Here is a 21,236-nt window from a genome sequence, read left to right as displayed (position 1 = left end):
TCCAAGGCTGCACTACGGAAGGGCAGAAACAAGACAAAAAGCACACCCTGAGGCACCTCATAACCACAGCCTACCTACTGTAATACCTATACCTATCTTCCCAGCTGCTTTACCTCTGCTGCTCTCCATCTCCAAATCACATTCTTTTAACTGCCACACAGAGTGGCAGTCCTCCAGGTGCCACAGAGCGGCACCCTATTTTTTTTTTAATTTTTAATATATTTTTTTTAATTTCTTATTTTCAAAACAGCAGTCCGCTTCCCTCTGATGATGGGCAGTATGTCAAGCCAGTCACCGAGTTGCCAACGCAGAGCTTCACAGTTCCAGAAGGCGCTCTTTCCTTTGACCGATTCCTTATAAGTGTTATCTACCACGGACAAAAGCAACAGACTGCAAACAGGCACTGCCACATTTGACAAACTTCATGTTTTTTATTTTATCATTTCAAAAGAGCAGTCCATTTACCTCTACATCTGAGAAGTAGATCAAACCAGTCACCGAGTTGCCGAACAAGAACTTGACAGATTTTTGCCGAACAGCAACTTGACAGTTGCTGTTTCCTTTGACCGATTCCTCCTAAGGTTTACCTACTGCTGGGAAAAAAAAGAAAAAAGACTCTGTGCCAGCTGCCCTTGAGTACTCGCCCAGAACTTGAGCATTCGCCCAGAGACAGACCAGATGTCTTTCCCAAAAGAGTCAGGACAATGTATTATTGCACTGATGAACCACCACGTTAGCTACCATCACTAATTGCCAGGCAGGACAGCTCCAGGCCAAACACACACATAAAAAGGCACGCTACAAACATCGTGACCAAAACATGGGAAAAGAATTACTTAGACTATAAGAATTACTCACCTGAAGAAAAGCTGCATGCAATAAAGGCATCTACTACTATATAGATTAGTTTACTTTAAATGATCCTACTAGATGTAACTTTAAATAGACGTACTTATCTCTTTCAACTTGGAAATGCATCAACCCCTAGACTCCGACCCACCTGAAAAAAAAAAACAACCTGCAACTGACTGAAGGAAAAACAAAGCACTTACCCCAAAAAGCAGCTCAGGCAGAATGAGCTCTCTGATAGGACACCTGCGGCTCATATACCATTAGGCCCCACCCGGCACCCTGCCCCAATCACCTGGGAAAGAGGAGGGGCAAAGCACAGGAAGGGATAAAGAGAGCAGCAGCTGCGTTTTTTATTTGGCTTAGCTCAACAGTGTGTGGAGTGTTACTAGGGGCAACAATTCCTGTGCTTTTGCTTCAGTCCTGATTATTGAAACAACAATATGACCAAGTAGGTAACTAAAACTGTTTTTGACTGTAATTAGCTGAAACCTTTCTTTACGTAGGTAGAAATAATCTAGGAGTGTAACAGATTACAAACCACAAAAATACAATTCAATGTAGTAAAATAACTCACCGGAGAAGTAACATACCTTAGTAGACTATCTAAAAAACAAAAGGCTATGCAGATGGGTTCAAAAAAGCCAACCCAATCGAGATCTGAAAAGGGTACAGACATTCTCAAAAGGAGCAGGGAAAAAATAATGGCACAGTACAAGCCGGAAAGAACGCTGAGCAGATTTAAAAGATCTGTAAGGCCTCAGGAGGGACCTGAGCAGAGCATGTAGGTCTTTGGAAAGTGGGGGGAGGGAAGACGGGTTAGGCAGGGACTAGGAATACTAAGTAGAGGAGAAAATGAGTGTTGTGAGCCTGAAGTGTGTACAAGCATCATAAAGAGGGCTCCTGAGAGGACGGGGAAACAAAGGGAAAGCTGCTTACCTCTGAGAAGTCGTCCTTGATCTTTGTGCCACGGACATTTGTCTTGCGTGCTCGGCTCACGAGTTTAGGGGTCCCCATACGTTGAAGGCTTACCTCTGAGAAGTCCTACATGGCTCCACCTGCGTTACTGATTTTTTTTGCCAGCAGGTGGTGGCAGAAAATCCTGAGAAGTGGCAGACACAGCTTCCCAAACCGTTTTCTCAATAATGGAAGCAGTGCGAACCACGTGGAAAACCACAAGTGAAAAACCACGGGTGGAAAACCACAAGTGCATCAGAAAAATGCACCCCACGTCGTCTAGGGGAGGAAATAACTGCCCTGAGCAACGTGCCCTTCCCAGGGTGAACCCAACATGCCCAAGGCCTTGGGGGGCAGGCAGAGAAGGAACCCGGGACTCTTAGTATGTCTCCTGAGAATCGCAGCTTACAGTTACTCCATGTCTTCTGGTCTCGCAGGATGAGGCAGAGGTTTAATTAATTCCTTCTCCATCTCTCTGGAAAGAGCTTTTCTCCTCTCTGTGACAAAGGAGAAAAATGTTATCATCGTGGGAGTCATTATACAAAGCCACACTCTGTGAATTCACTATTACAGTTAAGATCGTTTTTAATCAAAAACACCTCGGCCGCAAACTGCAAACTCGGCTACCACTGCAAACATAGCACTGCACAAAAATTCAACTCAAGGTAGAGGAAAGGGCGAGCTAAAAGCCCGAATGACGTGACCAAAGGCAACTGCAGCAACCATCTGGTAGATGGTTGTCCACAGCCCTCGGATTTCATGGTCGTCTTTCCTGAAGAATGAATCCTGGAAGAACAGAAAAGATACACGTGTCCACAACAACTTCTGAGGAGACTACTGAAAAGAAAAACAAAAAAATAGAAACAGCAAGCGGCTAGTACGTCAGTTTTGTTAACAGAGTAACATTAACATACAGGAAATTTCCACGTTCTCTGTAGCCCCAAGGTGGTGCTGGGTGCATCCACTGATATTAATGGGGTGGCACAATGTCAGAGATAGTTAATAGACAAGGTACACCTGAGGTGCACAGATTGCATATTCCAGGTGACAAAAAAGGCACAGCTTGGCACCCAGTTTGGATCAACTTGCGTATGAGTCTGCTGATACGTGAGTACATACTGCAAGCAGAAAAGTCTTTTACTCCACAGACTCAGTTTCATTTATGTATATACATACATATACATATGGGTATGTATCTCTCTCTCTCTCTCTCTATATATATATATATAAACAAACAAACGTTGGGAACTTTATAACCACTTGAGTAACAATCATTAGCTATGCCTACGCTGAAAGCCAGGACTATGCCTAAGTGATTAAGTAAACACGGAGCCTTATCTGTGAAATGCTGAAAATGCCCCATAACCACTGGGGGGCTTATGCACGGTGTACATAATTTTTGCGCAAACGTGCATCTTAATACACAAAGAGGAGGGGCGAGGCGGACAAAGGTTTTAGGGACGTGTCAAGACCAGAACAGCCACTGGGCAATCGCTCAGATGTGCAAAGCTCAGCTAAAACTCGCACAAATCCACCGAGGGAAGGAGGCTGCCTACTTAGCTCCTTAAAATAACCTCTACAAAGAACGTATTACAAAATCAACAACGAAACCATCATCCAGCAAAGCAAACGTATGGAATACAAAGGGCTAAAACTGACAGCTGAGGTTTGATTCTTTAGCAATGTCAAAGGTCTTCAGATCCTACCTGACTTCTCGTGGATGGTGGCGTTGCAGCACAGAAATGAGGGGAGCGGGAAGATCGCAACAGGCCAAACGCGGTGCTGGGCTCCTAAAGGAGCTGGTGGGGTAGCACTGACAAGAGTGAGACAGGCTGTCAGCCTTCTCCACGAGCTGAAGAAGAGGAGCGCAAGTGTCCGAAGAAGCTGTTTCTTCTCATACTTCATTTAATACACACCGTCTTTAAATCCAGGGCATCTTCTTAGGGAACAGATAAAGAGGTAGAGTTAGCGGCTCCAGGGATGCTTCAGGATCTTATTTCTTTCTATACTTAGCTGCTATCCATAAACCCGGACCAGTTAAAATACAGAGTTATATTAAAAATTCTGGATAATAACAAAAGTATGGGATTTAAAAAACAAAACAAAAACACGCTTGCACGGAAAAGAGATTAAATTATCTCATTCATTTCCCTATTCCCCTGCAGACTCTACGCTCGGCTCCTCTTAACTCACTTACCTATCCAAACGCAGGGCAGATGCATCAGTTCTCATCATTCTTGGTAAAAAGACGACATTTTCATGCTTGCTCTCAAATATCATCTCTTTCCAGCACACTTTCCTGCAAGCTATGCTAATTCCTCCAGGCTTTTTAATATATGCTAGAAACTTCACTGTTTTATCTTAATGACCATCTCGGTGGGAGTCACTGACCTGCTGTCTTTGATTCTGCTGTCTTCACAAATACAAATAAAACAGTACTTCAGTGACGCTCTGTGACAAACTAGGCGACGGGCATCGACCTCTTACATAAAGAAGGAAAGAATTTGTAGACACCATCCAGAATGTATTACTTTGTTAGATATCAGAGCGGTGGGGCAGAATGACAATGCTACACAAGACTGTGCCTTTGCTCCTGGGATCATACACAGTTTGCTGGAATACAACAAACAAAATAATAAAGTAAGGTCACTGTGTGGAACAAGTTCACTCACTCCATTATTATTGTGAATGACAAGAATATTTTAGTAAGCGTTCTTTTAAATCCGTAGAAAATTTTGGATTTATCTCAATTTGGCTTCATGAAAACTGAAACTTGCAGTGCAAAGATCATTTATAAAACCTTTAGCAGCTGAGCTTTTTAGGCACGGATTTGGTCACCTTCCTGGATAATATTCGGCTCTCTCCACCTTCCCCCAACAAGAAAAAAAGCTTAAAGACCACAAACTGGGACTTCTGGGAGGTGTGACTCCATTTGTCACCTTACCTAATACACACTGTTTCTTCGCTATGCTAAACTTTCACCATGACTGCATAACAGAGTCTCACTGCTATTGTTTCTGAGAGTTTGACAGACTTCCCCAAATTGGATTAAACGAGCATTTTCCGTTGTGACGGACGTCAAGGCCAACGATGTCTCTTGTCGGCTGTGGAGTCCTGCTGGCATTATCACCAGCTCTCACACAACCCCATCTAGCTTTTGGGGTCCGCCCCATCCGTCCTCAGCGGTGGGAAGTTCTTCCAGAAGCAAACAGACCGTTATTTGTTCCTAGGTGGAGCTGAGGCTCTGTAAGGCTTTGCTTTTTTTCTTCCCTCACTCCCCCTTTATTTCCAAGCTTAAACCTGCATCCAGCGGCAACCTGCGCCTCCCGGTGCGCACGGCCCGGCACCGGCTCGGGGAAAGACCAGCCGCGCACCCCGGAGCCCATGTCGCCGCCCGGCAACACAGAACTACAGCTCCCAGCATGCCTCGGGACGGCGCAGTCCATCCAACCCAGAGGGGAGTCGGCCAAGCGCACACAACCGCCCCCCCCCCCCCCGCTCCGCCCCCCTCTCCCCCAGCCCTCCGAAGCCCCGCGCGGTGCAGACCCCGCCGCACGCCCGGTCCGGTCCGGTCCGGTCCGGTCCGGCGCGGCGCCGCCGCCGCCCCGCACAAGGGCCGTTTCCGCAGAAGCCGCCGACCGCGTGGCGCCCCGACCGCCCGCCGCCTCGCCCCCTCCCCTCCCGGCCCGGCCCGGCCCGGGGCGGCCCCGACCACCAACCTCGTTGCTGCACTGCGCCTCGCCGGCCCGAGCCCGGTCCGGCCCCGCAGCCTCCGCCCATAGTGCCGGCAAGCCCTGCACGGCACTTCCGCCCTGGGTTCCTCCGAGCCAATCACGGAGCGCTTCCGCCCTCAAGGAAGGCATGTCCGGACGCCACTTCCGCCCTCAGGCTCCAGCCAATCACTGCGCCGCTTCCCTGTGGGACGGCGACCCTGAGGTTGCCCCTGCGTTGCCTTTTTTTTTTTTTTAAAGAAGGCCCGGGTGTGCTCGGTCCTCTCTCACCAGGTGTATCTGCGAGAAACATCTCAATTCATTTTCTTCACACACGATCTTCTGTGAGGCTATTTTATTCGCGGTTGCAGTGGCGGGCGTCCTGCCAATTAGGAGCGCGTTACAGTAAGCAGAGCATCGACTTTTATTCCCTATTCCCTGACACCTGGTCACCTCCCCTGTTTCCTCATTGGCCGAGCACTACAGGTTCACAAGCTACTCGACGCTCCTCTACACCATATATGTACAATTTTACTTCTTTTTCAACCCTTTAATTTCTCCCTTCTTATTTTCTTTTTTTCCCCTCTTTCTTATGTTTCAAGAACCTGTGATCTTTGTTTTGCTGTTCCCACACTGCTCGACCCGTTTTTCCTCAAGCTTCTGCCTTATTTTGGAAGAGTGAGGCCTTCCACTGTCCACTTACCCACGTAGCATTTCTCCTTATTATGACTACACAACTACCTTGGAGTACAGAAAATTAGTTCTCTGCTGCAAAAACACAACTTAGTTTCTCGCAATTCCCCCCTCTTCTTTCCTTACTCCTACTGTTGTTTTTGCACCTCTTCACATACCGCACTCTTGAGTTTTTCCAACATTAAGGCGCAATAGTCTTCTTCAGATGTCACGGGGGACGGTAGGTGTACAATGCCATTATTTTTACAATGCCAACAAACAGTTGTTTGAGCCAATTCTGTTCAGGTAACCACGAAGTTAGTTTCTCCCAAATGTTTCTAAATGCCCAGGAACTGTCACCTTGAGGTACTCTATGTAGGATCTTTCCCCCCCACCCCCCTCAATATACTTTTTTTTCCCCCCAAATATCAGTCAAATTCGTCCCATTTGATCTACGTATATACAGCAACAAGCATTAATTACAGTGCATGCTCCTCCTTATGAGGTTATTAATGAATCTAATACTATTCGATTCTACAGCACTATTTTTGCAAACTTACCAAACTTATTTTCTAGTTCTTCAGTCATAGCAGAGATATTTACAATAGCTTTTTCTAATTCACCCACCCCTAACCAAGGTAAAAACCACCTTGCAAAGCTGTGAAATACTAGAGAAGTTTACTAGAGAACTATCTGGAGTCCGCTTAATCCTGCGTGTGGTCTCAAGGGGGCTTTGGCTTTGTGGGTCTTCAATAATAGTTACATTTGGAATTACTGCCTCCAGGGTGCGAGCTCCCTTCCATCCCAGGGGCAACACCTTCCTGGCTTTATTGCCACGTAGCCAGTACCACCTCTCGCCATCCAGTTACCACCATCTCAGGCCATCCAGTTACAGGATTCTCATGTTGCATCTGGTGTGCGCTACGTATATTAGCATTCCTGTGGCTACCATATTTGGTACAGTATGGATTATTCCCTGTATGGATAGTTCCACACCCAGGGTCAGTTCTGTCGCCCCCTGAGTTTCTATCAATGTCGTTTAAAAGGCACCTTCGATAACACGGTATATTGTAGCCAGGATTATGTGCGGGGAGTGTGAGAAACACTCCGTAGCCAGTAACTTAGGCTCAGGCGAGTAGCTCAGTGAAGCAGTAATTTATTCGCGATCGCAATGGCACGCGTCCCACAAGCAGGAGCGCACCTGCTAGTCACATAGTACGGTTTATATACTTTCTTTCTCAACGACCGGGACCCTCCCCTGTTTCCCCATTGACTGGGTATTCCAGGTTCACAACCTATCTGACACGCTTCACAGACAATACGTGACGGCCTGTTAAATTTCAAATTTCTTTTGACTTTTTTTACTGTTTGAAGTGGTAATGGTTCTCCACTTATCTGACTTGACACCGTGATTTTCACCTAATTGCTCTAAGGAGTCCGGTTGTCTGCATTTTACAAGGTTGTCTGTTAAGCTTTCTTATCACTGCAAGCCTATCTCAACGCCACATTCCTTCCCTCTAAACGATGTAACTGCAAAAACAACACACACACACACACACACACCTCCTTTCTCCACGATCATCATATCTAATGCTATTCTGTTTTCCCAAGCCATTTTGCTGGTGGCATCTAGTTGTTCAGCGATTTCTCTTATCGCATCCCTTGTATAATTTATGAATATCTGCTGATTATAATAAATACTCTTATTGATTGTTACCCACCAGAACAGCGACTCAAACCCTGAAGCAATTTGATTCCTGGCTTGCCGTGATAGGCAAGCTGTATGGTTACCTATAGCTGTAGAGAATGCAGGGGGAACCCTGATACTGCTATCACGCAAGGAAGGGAACAGCAAAGAGAGAGACTTACAGGCCTCATTTCCCCAGGCAGTCTTTTCTTGGTACAATGCAATCATACATCGCATCCCCTGGGAATCCCTGGTCCACCCCAATGGGAAGGGCACTGTCTGGGCAGTCGGTCGTCCCAAGGCACAAGCATAGCAATTGCTATGGTTGAGACTCTGGACAGTATATTTGACCCATTCTATCCGGGCGTTCACATCCCCATACCCTGTTTCAATGTCAGATGTTTGAACTGCCACATTTCAAAGAGGGACTCCTGTTTTCTCTCCTGTTTTCTCCTTGAGTTTCTCCCTTTCTCTGATGGCAATAGAGGATCGTTTCCATACAGCTGTTCTCAATCTGGCTGTTGGGTCTCTCCCAGTTATTTGTTCTCTCTGCTCAATTGTCATTGGGCATTTAAATCTCCACAAGCTAACACCTCACAAGCATCAAACATGACAGACTGTGGTACATAACCCTCTGTCACATTCACCCCCTATTCTGATGGGGTATCCCGTCTTACTATTATCTGGTCATGCCTTTTCCAAGTTGCCAATTGACCAAGGCCTTCTCTGAGGCCCACAATCACTAGAAACAAAATTAATAGCTGATTTTTCCCTGTCATTATTTTTAACCCTTAGGTTTCCAAATAATTACCAATACAAAGAGTAAGATACATGTACACTACTACTAGAACAAAAACCCCTTGGGAGCACTTTGATTCGCCATAGGCCAGTCCTTTCTCTCAATCACGAGTCACACTCATTAGTTACCTGTGAAAATAAAAGGTTAGTTTACAATTGTAAGCTTTTATCCTGCTCAGAGTCCGCTACGAGATTTTTCTCTTCGATTTCAACTTCCAACAAGTCTTCTGTAGGAACAGCTTCCCAGGTACCAGGGTCGACGGACGCCTTCACTCGAGTATAGTGAGTCCAGCCTTTTTCTGCAGTTCTTACGGCTGTTTCAGTGGTTAGTAGTACTTGGAATAGTCCTTCCCATTCAGGCCGGAGTTTTGATTCTTTCCAGGTCCGAATCAGGACCCAATTTCCTGGCTGATGGTGGAGAATGGGGAATTCCAAAGATGGGGTTTGAGCCAACAACCCACAGGTTCTGAGAGATGACAAAGAAGAGGACAACCCCAGAATACAGTTCTTAAGAAAACTCTCTCTTGTTTCGAATTGCGGTATCTCATCCCTTCTGCCCAGATAGGGGAATCCAAACAGCATCTCATGCGGTGAAATTCCTAGATCCTTTCTCGGTGCTGTTTGAACCTGGAGGAGTGCTGAAGGTAATCATTCTACCCAAGGAAGTTGGGTTTCTAACACTAATTTAGTTAATTGCTTCTTTAATGTCTGGTTCATTCGCTCTACCTTCCCAGAAGAGGAGGGGTGCCAGGGGGTGTGAAAATTCCATTCAATCTCTAAGGCCTGCATTAACCCTTGCAGTACTTGTGAAGTGAAATGACTTCCTTGATCTGAATCAATGTTTTCAACTATCCCACATCTAGGGACTATTTGCTCCGGTGATACCTTAGCCACCGTGTTCGCAGTGGCAGATACCGAGGGGAAAGCTTGCACCCATCCAGTCACGTGGTCAACTAGGACAAACAAGTACTTAAGTCTCCCTGCTTCAGGTAATTCGGTAAAGTCTACCTGTATGCTTTGGAAAGGTCGAATCCCTGGCTCCCGTCCCCCTCTAGGTGGGTTACGGATGACCTTTTTATTTACCTTTTGACATATGGTACATCCTCTGCATATTTGCTTCGCTAAAGTGTATATTCCCACACAGACATACTTTCTTAGCACAACCTCACACATTGCTTGCACCTGCCAATGACTCTCTTGATGTAAAACAGTTAATATTTGCCTCATTGGTGCTTTATTCAGCATTTCTCTCCCAGCAGGGAGCATCCATTTTCCCTCAGACTTCGTGGCTCCCGATTCCTTAAAAAAAAAGATCTCTCTCTTCAAACTTTTTAATTCTGTCTTAGTTTTCAACAATTCCCTGAATCCTCTCTGGACTTATTCTTCGTTTTCCCTCAGACATTAGATGCCTTAAATACCTGACTTCTCCTTCTACATATTGTCATTTATTTTGCAATACTCCCAAGCCCTGCTTTCCCAGAAAGTCGAATAGCTTGTCAGTAGCTTCCTTCACAACTGTTTTCTCCTGTCCTGACAATAAAAGATCATCTGCATATTTGTAACAGTAATACCTCCTCGGGAGGTTGTAATCGCTCCAAAATCTGTTCTAGAACTTGCCCAAATAAACTGGTGGCCCTGTAAACCCCTGAGGGAAAACTGTCCACCTGTATTGTTGCTTCCGCCCCCATTTCCGGGTCTTTCCAGTCAGAGGTGAATAGATCTCTGCTCTCAGGGCCTGAGAGCACTCCATTAATAACACTGTTATTCCAGTGTAAGAATTTGCCATTTGAATGCCCAATGTCATCATCAAATCCCTTCCCAACAAGTTAGTCCCTGCCTTTGGTACATACAGTAATTGCCCAGCGATCATTTTATCCCCTACTCTCAGCCTGGTATCCCCCAAAAGTGGCACTGTTATCCTAGCCCCTTCTACCCCCATCACTTGTAGGGTTTCATTAGTTAATTTAATCCCTGATACTTTACAAGCCAGTAATGATCTAGCTGCCCCAGTGTATTGGGTTCACATAGCAAGGTTCGGGGGGGAGGGGGAGCAGGCTGCCCCCCCCCCCCGCCCCCCCCAGTACTTGGGAAACTGACCAAACACCACAGCAAATATACCAAAACTTCTAGACTGTTACTTAGATAATGCCTTCATCCTCTTTCCCTACTCGTTCAACTTCAAACAGCTCTGTCAAACACTACATACCACACCTTTAATACCTTCAATAACCCTTTTTAACACTTCTATCTTTCTCCAGCCTGTACTTTCCCATTTTCCTTCTCTCCCCCTTCTTCCACTCCGGATATTGCTATTTGAAGTGGCCAGCCTGGCCACGCTTCAAAGCCTGTCCCTGAGCTTTCCTTGCCTGCCATTCCTTCATCTCTCTTCTTCTCCTTTCCATCCTGGCCCTGACTCCCCCTGAAGATTTTCTTCCTCTTTCTCTAACCCTCCGCCTCACTACCTGCTACACCGTCAATACCATTAGTTTCGCTCTCTGCTTTTCCTTCTCATCTCCCCTCCCGATATACGCCTCCAGGGCCTCCCGCAGGAGGGCCCCCCACAGTGACTGTTCACTACATCCCCCCACCTTCTGGAGCTTTTTCTGTGTATCTTGCCAGGCTTTAATCACAAAATGAACTTTCAAGAGCTCTTGGGATACCAGGTCCTTGGGATTCATCCACGAGTACTTTCTCATTCTGACCCCAAATCTCTCATATGATTTCTGTGTTGTGCATTATTATTATTCCAGCCAGGATCAGCAAGTGGGTATTTCTACCCTGCTGGTATTACCCCTGGTCCTGGAGGATGAGCTCTCTCCCAGTTTTGTATAGCAGCTCTCCTCCCGATCATTCCCATTTCTTTCCCTGTAAACAACATACTTATAGACATAATTCCCCCTCAAGAGCGTAGGTTAGGTCCTAGGAACTGGTCTAAGAGTTCAGCTAGCCTGTTGGGGTCCTCAGCTAAGGACTTCGTCTCCTCCTTAAGACTCCTAACCTCTCTGCCGGTAAGGAGAGGGGGGAGTTCACCTAAGAGGATAGACAGTTAGCGTTAGTACTGTTAGTATCAGGGAAGGCAAAATTCTCAGCATCTCTTCTACCTTGTTCTAATTCTTGCCAGAGCCTAGAGTACGCTCCTTCTCTAGGGATAGTGTTAATTACAGTCCCTGTCTCCCTTCCTGGAGCGACTGCTGCTGCCACCGGTGCAATATTAGGATTATAGGGAGCGTAACTTGGCTCCTTCTCCGAAAAAGGAATCTTATTGTTCACATATAAATTTAAAGCCTGAATTTTCATCAGACCCGTATTTTGGCCAAAATACTGCTGTTTCCTTAATTGGTTCTTTTGTCCTGACTGATACACAATATTTAACCTTTTTTTTTTTTTTCTTCTTTCTTTTATCATCTCCTCTGATTTTGATATTATTTTTCCAATTTCTTATCATTCTTCAGGAAGACCTGTCGGCAGGCACTCCCCCAGGGATATCTCCCTGTCCCCTGGAACTCATATTTCCCATTTTTCCTAGCCCTTGTCAGTGTGCTGCTACAGAAATTTCCCTCCTGCAGGGTACCACACACTAACGTTCCGATTCTGGAAAATGGGGGTGTACTGCCAAGCACTTCCCTGTGCAAGGGCTACCGTACACCAAATTTCCCTGGTGTACTGCCAAGCGCTTCCCCGTGCAAGGGCTACCGTACACCAAATTTCCCGAGACGCTTCCTTTCTCTCTCTTATCTCACGCTTCGGCTGTCTCCGGCCACGCCCCTCGCGGAGCTACGGAACTGCGGATCAGGACTCTCCACACTCGCTTCGTACAAAAGTATGTCTCAGTCACACATCACACGGAGTCTCACCCGACCCCCAAGGCAATACTTAATATTTCTTACCTTGGTCTCTGCACAGAGTTACCGGATCAATTCCTAAACCCGGAGTGCCTACCTTCTTCCCTTCCCCACTACTTCATGGATCCTGCCTCTTTAATCAGTCTCGGGCCCTCTGTCAGCCCTCCCCAGAGCTGCCTCTAACAGATCCTACTAGTTGTTACCTCAAAAAGAAGGACGTACCGATCTCTACTTGGAAACGCATCAGTCCATAGACTCTGACCCACCTAAAGACCCCTGCAACTGACTGAAGGAAAACCAAAGCACTTACCCCAAAGCGCAGCCCAGGCAGAATGAGCTCTCTGATGGCATGCCTGTGACTCAATTACCATTAAGCTCTGCCTGGAACCCAAACCCAATCACCTGGGAAAGGGGAGGGGCAAAGCACGAGAAAGCAGAAAGAGAGCAGGAGGAGCAGCAGCTGTTTTTCTTTGCCTTTATTTTTTTCTAGCTTATCTGAACAGCATGCAGAGTGCAGACAGGAGAACTGGTGTCTCTCTAGCAGCAACAATACCAATGCTTTTGCTTCAGCTTTGAATATTGAAATGACAATATGAGAAAGCAAGTTACTGAAGCTAACTGGAATTAGCTCAGCCTTTCTTCTACACAGGAAGAAAAATCTAGCAGCATAACAGATTACACCCCAAAAACAAAATCAATGTAGTAACATCACTCGCAGGAAAAAAAACTGCGCATGCGCGACCCCGCGCCGCCTGCAGTACCCGCTTTTCCCCGGCAGGGGGCGGCAGAGGGCGCCCGAGGGCGCCACCGCGCATGCGCCGCCTCGCGCCTCCTGCAGTACCCGCTTTTCGCCGGCGGGGGAGGGGGGGCAGAGGGCGACAGGGGGCGCCACCGCGCATGCGCGGTCCCGCGCCGCCTGCAGTACTCACTTTTCCCCGGATGGGGGCGGCAGAGGGTGGCCGGGGGCGCCACCGCGCATGCGCAGACTAGCGCCGCCTGCAGTACCCGCTTTTCGCCGGCAGGGGGCGGCAGAGGGCGCTCGGGCGTGCCACCGTGCATGCGCCGTACCGCGCCGCCTGCAGTACCCGCTTTTCGCCGGCAGGGGGCGGAAGAGGGCGCCCGGGGGCGCCACCGCGCATGCGCGGCCCCGCGCCGCCTGCAGTATCCGCTTTTCCCCGGCAGGGGGCGGCAAATGGCGCCCGGGGGTGCCACCGCGCCTGCGCAGAGCAGCGCCGCCTGCAGTACCCGCTTTTCCGCGGCAGAGGGCGCCCGGGGGCGCCGCCGCGCAAGCACCGTCCCGCGCCGCCAGCAGTACCCGCTTTTCCCCGGCAGGTGGCGGCAGAGGGCTCCCGGGGGCGCCACCGCGCATGCGCCGCCCCTAGGCACCTGCAGTACGCAGTTTTCCCCTGCAGGGGGCGGCAAAGGGCGCCCCGGGGCGCCACTGCGCATGCGCAGACTAGCGCCGCCTGCAGTACCCCCTTTTCGCCGGCAGGGGCGGCAGAGGGCGCTCGGGGGCGCCACCGCGCCTGCGCAGAGCAGCGCCGCCTGCAGTACCCGCTCTTCGACGGCAGGAGGCGGTAGTGGGCTCACGGGGGCGCCACCGCGCATGCGCGGCCCCGAGGCACCTGCAGTACGCACTTTTCACCTGCAGGTGGCGGTAGAGGGCGCCCGGGGTCGCCACAGCGCATGCGCAGACCAGTGCCGTCTGCAGTACCCGATTCCCCCCAGCAGGTGGCGGCAGAGGGCGCCCGGGGCGCTACCGCGCATGCGCGGAGCAGCGCCGCCTGCAGCACTCCCTTTGCCCCGGCAGGGGGCGCCCCGCGGTCAGCAGGGACAGCTTCCCAGACCATTTTCCCAGAGGAAGCACAAACGAAAACAGCAGAAATTTGCACCCCACGCCGCCTCAGGGAGGCCTCAGGATCTGCCTTGTGCAACGTGCCGCTCCCGGCTGGGAAGCTGAGCGACGGCAAGCTGAAACAGTACATTTTTTACCAGGATAAAAAAGGCAGGGAGATAATAATAACAAACCCAACGTGGGCAACGGGAAGCTCAGAGCCCAATGACCACAACTCCCGGCTTGCTGGGGGAGAAGGTGCTCCTGGCGGCTTGACACTGCGGGCACCGCGGAGCCAGCCCCGGGCTTCCCGACCTGCAGCCCAGCACCCGCAGACCGATGCCTGCCACCCCGTGCCATCCCTGCCTGGCCTTTCCCTGCCCCAGCCGCCAATCCCGCGGGACCCGGCCTCCACAACGCCATCCCCTGCCCTGGGGGTCCTGCCGGGAACCCCCAACCCACCCCCACTTGCGCTTCTGCAAGCAGCCCCCACCACACAGAGCAGTCCCCCCCAGCCCAGGGGGCAAAGACAGCACCGAGCTGCCCTCCCGGTCCCACAATAGGCAGCTGCCCCCCCACCCGGCAGGGCCGGTCCCGCACCCTGGCCGACGGACACGGGGCCACCCCCGCTCCGGGCCCCTGCCCCCTCCACACCCACCCCGCTACGGAACCTGCACCCACACACAGACGGCGACAGCCACTTACCGGGGCGGCAACCACCAAAGGGGGCACAGGCCGGAAAGCAAACTTTATTAAACTGCTGTGCAGGACTCCCGGGAGGGGGGCTGCGGTGGGGCTCCCTGCCCGGTCGTTCTCCCCTTCCCCTGGCGGGCAAGGCAAAGAGCGGCGTCCGTCTGTCCACCCGTCCGTCCCTGCGTGGGGAGCGGATGCTGGAAGTGGGCTTCTCACTATCGCTGCTTTGGGTAGTTGCGGAGTAATTGCCTGAAGTAACTAGGCCAATTAAACTCATATTCACCTTTTAAAGAAAGCGTACAGCACTGAAGAAGCTTTCAGGGTGGAGGGCAGCTGCGCTACCTAAGTGTTCCCTAGGCCTCCAACCTTAGATGCTACCGCACAAGGGGAACTTGGTGTGCTGACTCTAAGGAACAGGACGGAGTGCAGAGTGGAGAGGAGACACCACGGATAGGCTCTGCGACCAGATGGGGACCCGACTGCTCTTGTGCACACCAAGACCGGTAAGCTGCATGTTTGCTACCCGGAGCCAACGACCTGACAAAACGCTGTACTCTAGGGAACTTTTGCTCATTCTAGTATCTTTAGAATACCAAAACACACCTCCATCCCAAAAGCTCCGTGCCTCCAAGGTGCGACCACTGAGTGCTGAGCATGCGTGCTCGCTTGCTTTCGCGGACAGTGAATTTACCGCCGGCGATCCAAAGAACCTGTGTCCTTGTTGCTGTAATAAATTGCTGTTCAGTGCATTGTTCCTAGCCGTGACAGTTCTCATTGAACGCGAGTAGAGCGAGGGTGTGCTACGTTATTTAGGTGAATCCGTGACCGTGACAGTTCAGTACCCTGAATCCGACCAGAACCGCAACAGGTAGTCAGCTATGCCCCTTAACGCGACAGTATTTCATAGGCAAAAACATTAAGCCTAAGATTTCTCATGCCTAAGGCCCTGGGGGGCAGGCAGAGAAGGAACCCGAGACTCTTAGCCATGCGACTCCTGTGAATCGCAGCTTACAGTCAGTCAGTCATTGTCTTCTGGTCTCACAGGGTGAGGCAGAGGTATAATTAATTCCTTCGCCACCTCTCTGGAAAGAGCTTTTCTCCTATCTGTGACAAAGGAAAAAAAAAAGTTGTGATCATTACACAAAGCCACACTCTGTGAATTCACTACTACAGTTAAGATCATTTTTAGTCAAAAAACACCTCGGCAGCAATGTTACCACTGCAAACATAGCGCTGCAAGAAAAATTCAACTCCAGATAAAGGAAAGGGCGAGCTAAAAGCACGAATGACGTGACCAAAGGCAACTGCAGCAACCATCTGGTAGATGGTTGTCCACAGCCCTCGGATTTCATGGTCGTCTTTCCTGACGAATGAATCCTGGAAGAACAAAAAAAGATACAAAACGTGTCCAGAAAAGCCTTTGGGGAGACTGCTGAAAGGAAAACCAAACCAAAAAACTAGGAACAGCAAGCGGCCTGTACGTTGGTTCTGTTAACAGAGTAACGCTAACGTACTAGAAATTTCCGCGTTCTTTGCCCTCTACCTTGAAAAAGTCACCCAATTCTGTCAGTGTTCACCGTCGCCTTTTTTTTGTTGTTGTTAAACTTTCACGTGGACATCCGAGGAAAACATTTCGAGTCCCTGTCATCAAGGGAGAAGAGGAGAGAAAAAAAAAAGAGAGGGATGAGGGGGGAAGAAGCGCGGCCATTCCTTTCCTCAGTAACGCGAGCAAAAAGCTCAGGCGCTCGGCAACAATGTTTTTTGAAAGACAAAACACAGAAGAAACTGCACGTTATTTAATCTCAGCTGTAGAGTCACGTGTATTTGTATCTGCTCATTTATTCATCCGCCAGTTTATTTCGCTACAGACGCTACAGAACGTAGAGACTGCGAGGTTACTACTACCTTTTGTAACTGATGCGATCTTCGGTAGGAACAGCTATCTAAAAGAGCCAACAAAATCCTGTCCTGGTTTCAGTTAGGACAGAGTTAATTAACTCTGTCCTAACTGAAACCAGGACAATCCCCTTCGTCGACAGCCATCTGGACTTTTATCGTCTAACAACAGTCCTAAAAACATCCCCCGGGATGCTCAACTTCAGAAACTTTCCGTTCCACTTGAGGCAGAACAAGCCCTTACACTGGACACCTTCACCTGGCCCTCCACTGCTAGCAGGGTAGCGCTCTGATACCGTCCAGTACGTGCTGCAGCCTACTCGCTTACGCGTATTTACTGCGGCCTTGTTCGATACGCTCACAGAGAGACCCATGAAAAATCCACCCTTTCTTTGAGAAAAGTAAATAAATACATACATACATACGACACGGTAAGGAAGAAAAGCTGAACACACGGGATGCGGTCCTTTGCCAAGGGGCACATCCAACATCAGCACAAGGAGCTTTGGGGCACGTGAGCGATCATCTACACCAGCCATCGGGACAAGCCAAACGGACGCACACGAGCCTCGATTTAAAAACAAAAAACAACACGTTAAGTTCCTTTACAGCTTATGGAAGTAACAACCTACAGCTTAGATGCAGCTGGATTGCATCAGCTTAGGGACTGCCTCCTTCAAAATGCACAGGGGGGTGGGAAAACCAGTCTCGAAAACCTGTTGCCTAACAGGAGACTGTTGCCTGCTCCTCCATAGGTTACGTTCTTCCAAGCATCGTCCTGTTCCTGGATTTTACCAGCCACAATGCGATGGTCCCACCGGCATGAGTCGGGGACACTTCGCACAGGGTTTATTCGACGCTGAAGTAAGTCTTCTGTGGGTATAAGTAACGCAGCACGAGATGGAAAGTAAGCTAAGGTACCATCTGCGGCACAACGCTTGTGCGATATTGGACCTGAGGGGACCAGTCAAAGCCTGCAATAATCGCTGAACGGGTGGGTAAGTAGGGAGCCCTACGGGAAACAGAGCTCATGTTCTGCGAAGCTCTTTTCCCGTCCAGAAGAGGACCTTTTCTATTCAGCGTCTTTACTGAACTTTACGCTACTTCCTATTCGCTTTGGCAAGTTAGCCTCCGTAGAAGCCAAGAGACTTTAAACTGCCAAGCACCATTTATAGTTCTTGTTCTCCGACGACAGGGAATTTCAATCGGGGCGCTAGTTAATAGGAAAGTCTGGCTCTGTTTCATGCAAATCAAGTACCTAAACCACAGACAGGAGTCTGCAGAAAGAATACTTTAAAAGGTGAATTTAAAGAGAGGGATAAGACTCACTTTTCCAAAATTTCTGCAATGACTGTGGCAAAAAAGGCTGAACCAGGGACGTCTCTGTCATCCCCTCTAGGATTTAGCAACTCCATACAGTTAGGGGTCAAATACCACAGCTTCAACGCAAGGCAGACAGGGACCTCGAAGGTCACGTTTCTGTCTGCGCACCAAGTTCTGCTGGAAAGACCCCCAGCCGCTCAATTCCCAAGCAACTTTGCCACGGCCAGCGCTTACCTGGAGTTTTGCTTTCTCTCGCTGCTCAGTACAGGCCCGAGGCCTCTTTTATTGCACACAGGTCAAGCAAAACTCTCGGGACATAACCGATGGACAGACAGACAGACAGACAGACAGAAATTGCCTCTCACGTCTGTCTTGACCGACCACAACCAGCGTTCTGGAAAGCCCCGCAAGCCCCGGTTTATTTCCAGGACAACTCTGAAAGCTGAGGCGGGACAAAGTTTAGCCTCTCGTACCACAGACTGAGCAACAAAGAGACAGAGCTCGACAGACCAATTCATTCTAGGCCTAAGAAGCTCCTACAACTTGGCAGGCGCTATGCGGCTTTCCTTTGCGCTTCCCCGCACCGAGCAGTTCGCGCTTCAGCACATTCGATTAAGCCTTTGAGCCTGGGCTGCAGGAAGTTTACGAGCACGCCTCGGTTTCACCCGGAGTTCGCTGCGACTTACCCGGACAGCTGGGACAGTCGGGCTGCCCTTTCTCCTGGGAAACCCGCGGCTGCAGCACGCCAGCTGCAGCTTTCCTCGGTGTAGCCGGTGCGCCACCTTCACTCGGCAACAAACCCCGCAGGGGTCCTAGCGGCGGGGAGCTGCTTCTGCCCTGGTGAGCCGCAGAAAAAGGAGAGAGCCGGCTGTCAGCACGCGGGGAGAGGAAAACCTCCGAGGCGCAGCCCGACGATCAAGCGCAGCGAGGACCCGCGCCCGGCCGCCGCAGCCCCCACCCCTCCCGGCCCGACGCTCCGGGGAAGCACCCCCGAAGGCTCTCGCTCGCCTCACCGCCGGCAACCGCGCTCGCAGCCAGCGGCGACCTGCGCCTCCCGGCGCGCACGGCCCGGCCCCGGCCCCGGCCCCGGCCCCGGCAAGACCGGCCGCGCACCACAGAACTACAGCTCCCAGCATGCCTCGGGACGGAGCAGTCCATCCAACCCAGAGGGGAGTCGGCCAAGCGCACACAACCGCCCCCCCCTTCTCTGCGCCCCCCCCCCCCCCCGCACCGCCTCCCGCCGCTCCGCCCCGCTCTCCCCCAGCCCCCCGAAGCCCCGCGCAGTGCAGACCCCGCCTCACGCCCGGTCCGGTCCGGTTCGGTCCGGCGCGGCGCCGCCCCCGCCCCGCACAAGGGCCGTTTCCGCAGAAGCCGCCGACCGCGTGGCGCCCCGACCGCCCGCCGGCCCGGCCCCGACCACCAACCTCGATGCTGCACCGCGCCTCGCCGGCCCGAGCCCGGTCCGGCCCCGCAGCCTCCGCCCATAGTGCCGGCAAGCCCTGCACGGCACTTCCGCCCTGGGTTCCTCCGAGCCAATCACGGAGCGTTTCCGCCCTCAGAGAAGGCATGTCCTGACGCCACTTCCGCCCTCAGGCTCCAGCCAATCACTGCGCCGCTTCCCTGTGGGACGGCGACCCTGAGGTTGCCCCTGTGTTGCCTTTTTTTTTTTTTTTTTTTTTTTTAAAAGAAGGCCCGGGTGTTCTCGGTCCTCTCTCACCAGGTGTATCTGCGAGGAACATCTCAAATCATTTGCTTCACACACGATCTTCTGTGAGGCTGTTTTATTCGCGGTTGCAGTGGCGGGCATCCTGCCAATTAGGAGCGCGTTACAGTAAGCAAAGCATCGACTTTTATTCCCTATTCCCTGACACCTGGTCACCTCCCCTGTTTCCTCATTGGCCGAGCACTACAGGTTCACAAGCTACTCGACGCTCCTCTACACCATATATGTACAATTTTACTTCTTTTTCAACCCCTTAATTTCTCCCTTCTTATTTTCTTTTTTTTCCCTTTCTTATGTTTCAAGAACCTGTGATCTTTGTTTTACTGTTCCCACACTGCTCAGCCTGTTTTTCCTCAAGCTTCTGCCTTATTTTGGAACAGTGAGGCCTTCCACTGTCCACTTACCCACGTAGCATTTCTCCTTATTATGACTACACAACTACCTTGGAGTACAGAAAATTAGTTCTCTGCTGCAAAAACACAACTTAGTTTCTCGCAATTCCCCCCTCTTCTTTCCTTACTCCTACTGTTGTTTTTGCACCTCTTCACATACCGCACTCTTGAGTTTTTCCAACATTAAGGCGCAATAGTCTTCTTCAGATGTCACGGGGGACGGTAGGTGTACAATGCCATTATTTTTACAATGCCAACAAACAGTTGTTTGAGCCAATTCTGTTCAGGTAACCACGAAGTTAGTTTCTCCCAAATGTTTCTAAATGCCCAGGAACTGTCACCTTGAGCTACTCTATGTAGGATCTTTCCCCCCCACCCCCCTCAATATACTTTTTTTCCCCCCCCCAAATATCAGTCAAATTCGTCCCATTTGATCTACGTATATACAGCAACAAGCATTAATTACAGTGCATGCTCCTCCTTATGAGGTTATTAATGAATCTAATACTATTCGATTCTACAGTACTATTTTTGCAAACTTACCAAACTTATTTTCTAGTTCTTCAGTCATAGCAGAGATATTTACAATAGCTTTTTCTAATTCACTCACCCCTAACCAAGGTAAAAACCACCTTGCAAAGCTGTGAAATACTAGAGAAGTTTACTAGAGAACTATCTGGAGTCCGCTTAATCCTGCGTGTGGTCTCAAGGGGGCTTTGGCTTTGTGGGTCTTCAATAATAGTTACATTTGGAATTACTGCCTCCAGGGCGCGAGTTCCCTTCCATCCCAGGGGCAACACCTTCCTGGCTTTATTGCCACGTAGCCAGTACCACCTCTCGCCATCCAGTTACCACCATCT

General features: G+C 50.1%; 2 protein-coding genes and 1 long non-coding RNA gene across 15 annotated transcripts; 1 reads left to right on the top strand and 2 right to left on the bottom strand.

Moving 5' to 3' along the window:
* Positions 1-411: 411 nt before the first annotated feature.
* Positions 412-2,033, bottom strand: LOC121065105. The gene is made up of 3 exons (XR_005816898.1): positions 1,789-2,033; positions 1,443-1,509; positions 412-590 (listed from the first exon to the last, which is right to left on the bottom strand). It is a non-coding gene; the product is annotated as an uncharacterized LOC121065105 (long non-coding RNA).
* Positions 2,034-4,896: 2,863 nt separating this feature from the next.
* Positions 4,897-6,309, top strand: LOC121065186 (basic proline-rich protein-like). Its single transcript, XM_040547788.1, has 3 exons — positions 4,897-4,905; positions 5,117-5,921; positions 6,118-6,309. The coding sequence occupies exons 1-3, from the start codon at positions 4,897-4,899 to the stop codon at positions 6,225-6,227; spliced, it is 924 nt and encodes a 307-aa protein (XP_040403722.1). The 3' UTR covers positions 6,228-6,309.
* Positions 6,310-15,584: 9,275 nt separating this feature from the next.
* Positions 15,585-20,010, bottom strand: LOC121065104. 13 transcript variants are annotated; one of them, XM_040547607.1, is made up of 6 exons: positions 19,686-20,010; positions 18,948-19,098; positions 18,620-18,703; positions 17,360-17,506; positions 16,070-16,146; positions 15,585-15,767 (listed from the first exon to the last, which is right to left on the bottom strand). In XM_040547607.1, the coding sequence occupies exons 1-6, from the start codon at positions 19,827-19,829 to the stop codon at positions 15,627-15,629; spliced, it is 744 nt and encodes a 247-aa protein (XP_040403541.1). In that variant the 5' UTR covers positions 19,830-20,010; the 3' UTR covers positions 15,585-15,626. The 13 variants fall into 13 exon arrangements, 4 of the variants coding, with proteins under 4 accessions (XP_040403541.1, XP_040403540.1, XP_040403542.1 ...); XM_040547606.1 differs by lacking the exon at positions 19,686-20,010 and adding an exon at positions 19,270-19,492; XM_040547608.1 differs by lacking the exon at positions 19,686-20,010 and adding an exon at positions 19,275-19,472.
* Between the last annotated feature and the right edge of the window lie 1,226 nt (positions 20,011-21,236).

Source organism: Cygnus olor, chromosome 2, assembly GCF_009769625.2.
Source record: "Cygnus olor isolate bCygOlo1 chromosome 2, bCygOlo1.pri.v2, whole genome shotgun sequence".
In the NCBI taxonomy this organism is placed as follows: Eukaryota; Metazoa; Chordata; class Aves; order Anseriformes; family Anatidae; genus Cygnus; species Cygnus olor.
Note: the sequence above shows the minus strand (reverse complement) of the source record. Positions and strands in the feature narration are given on the sequence as shown.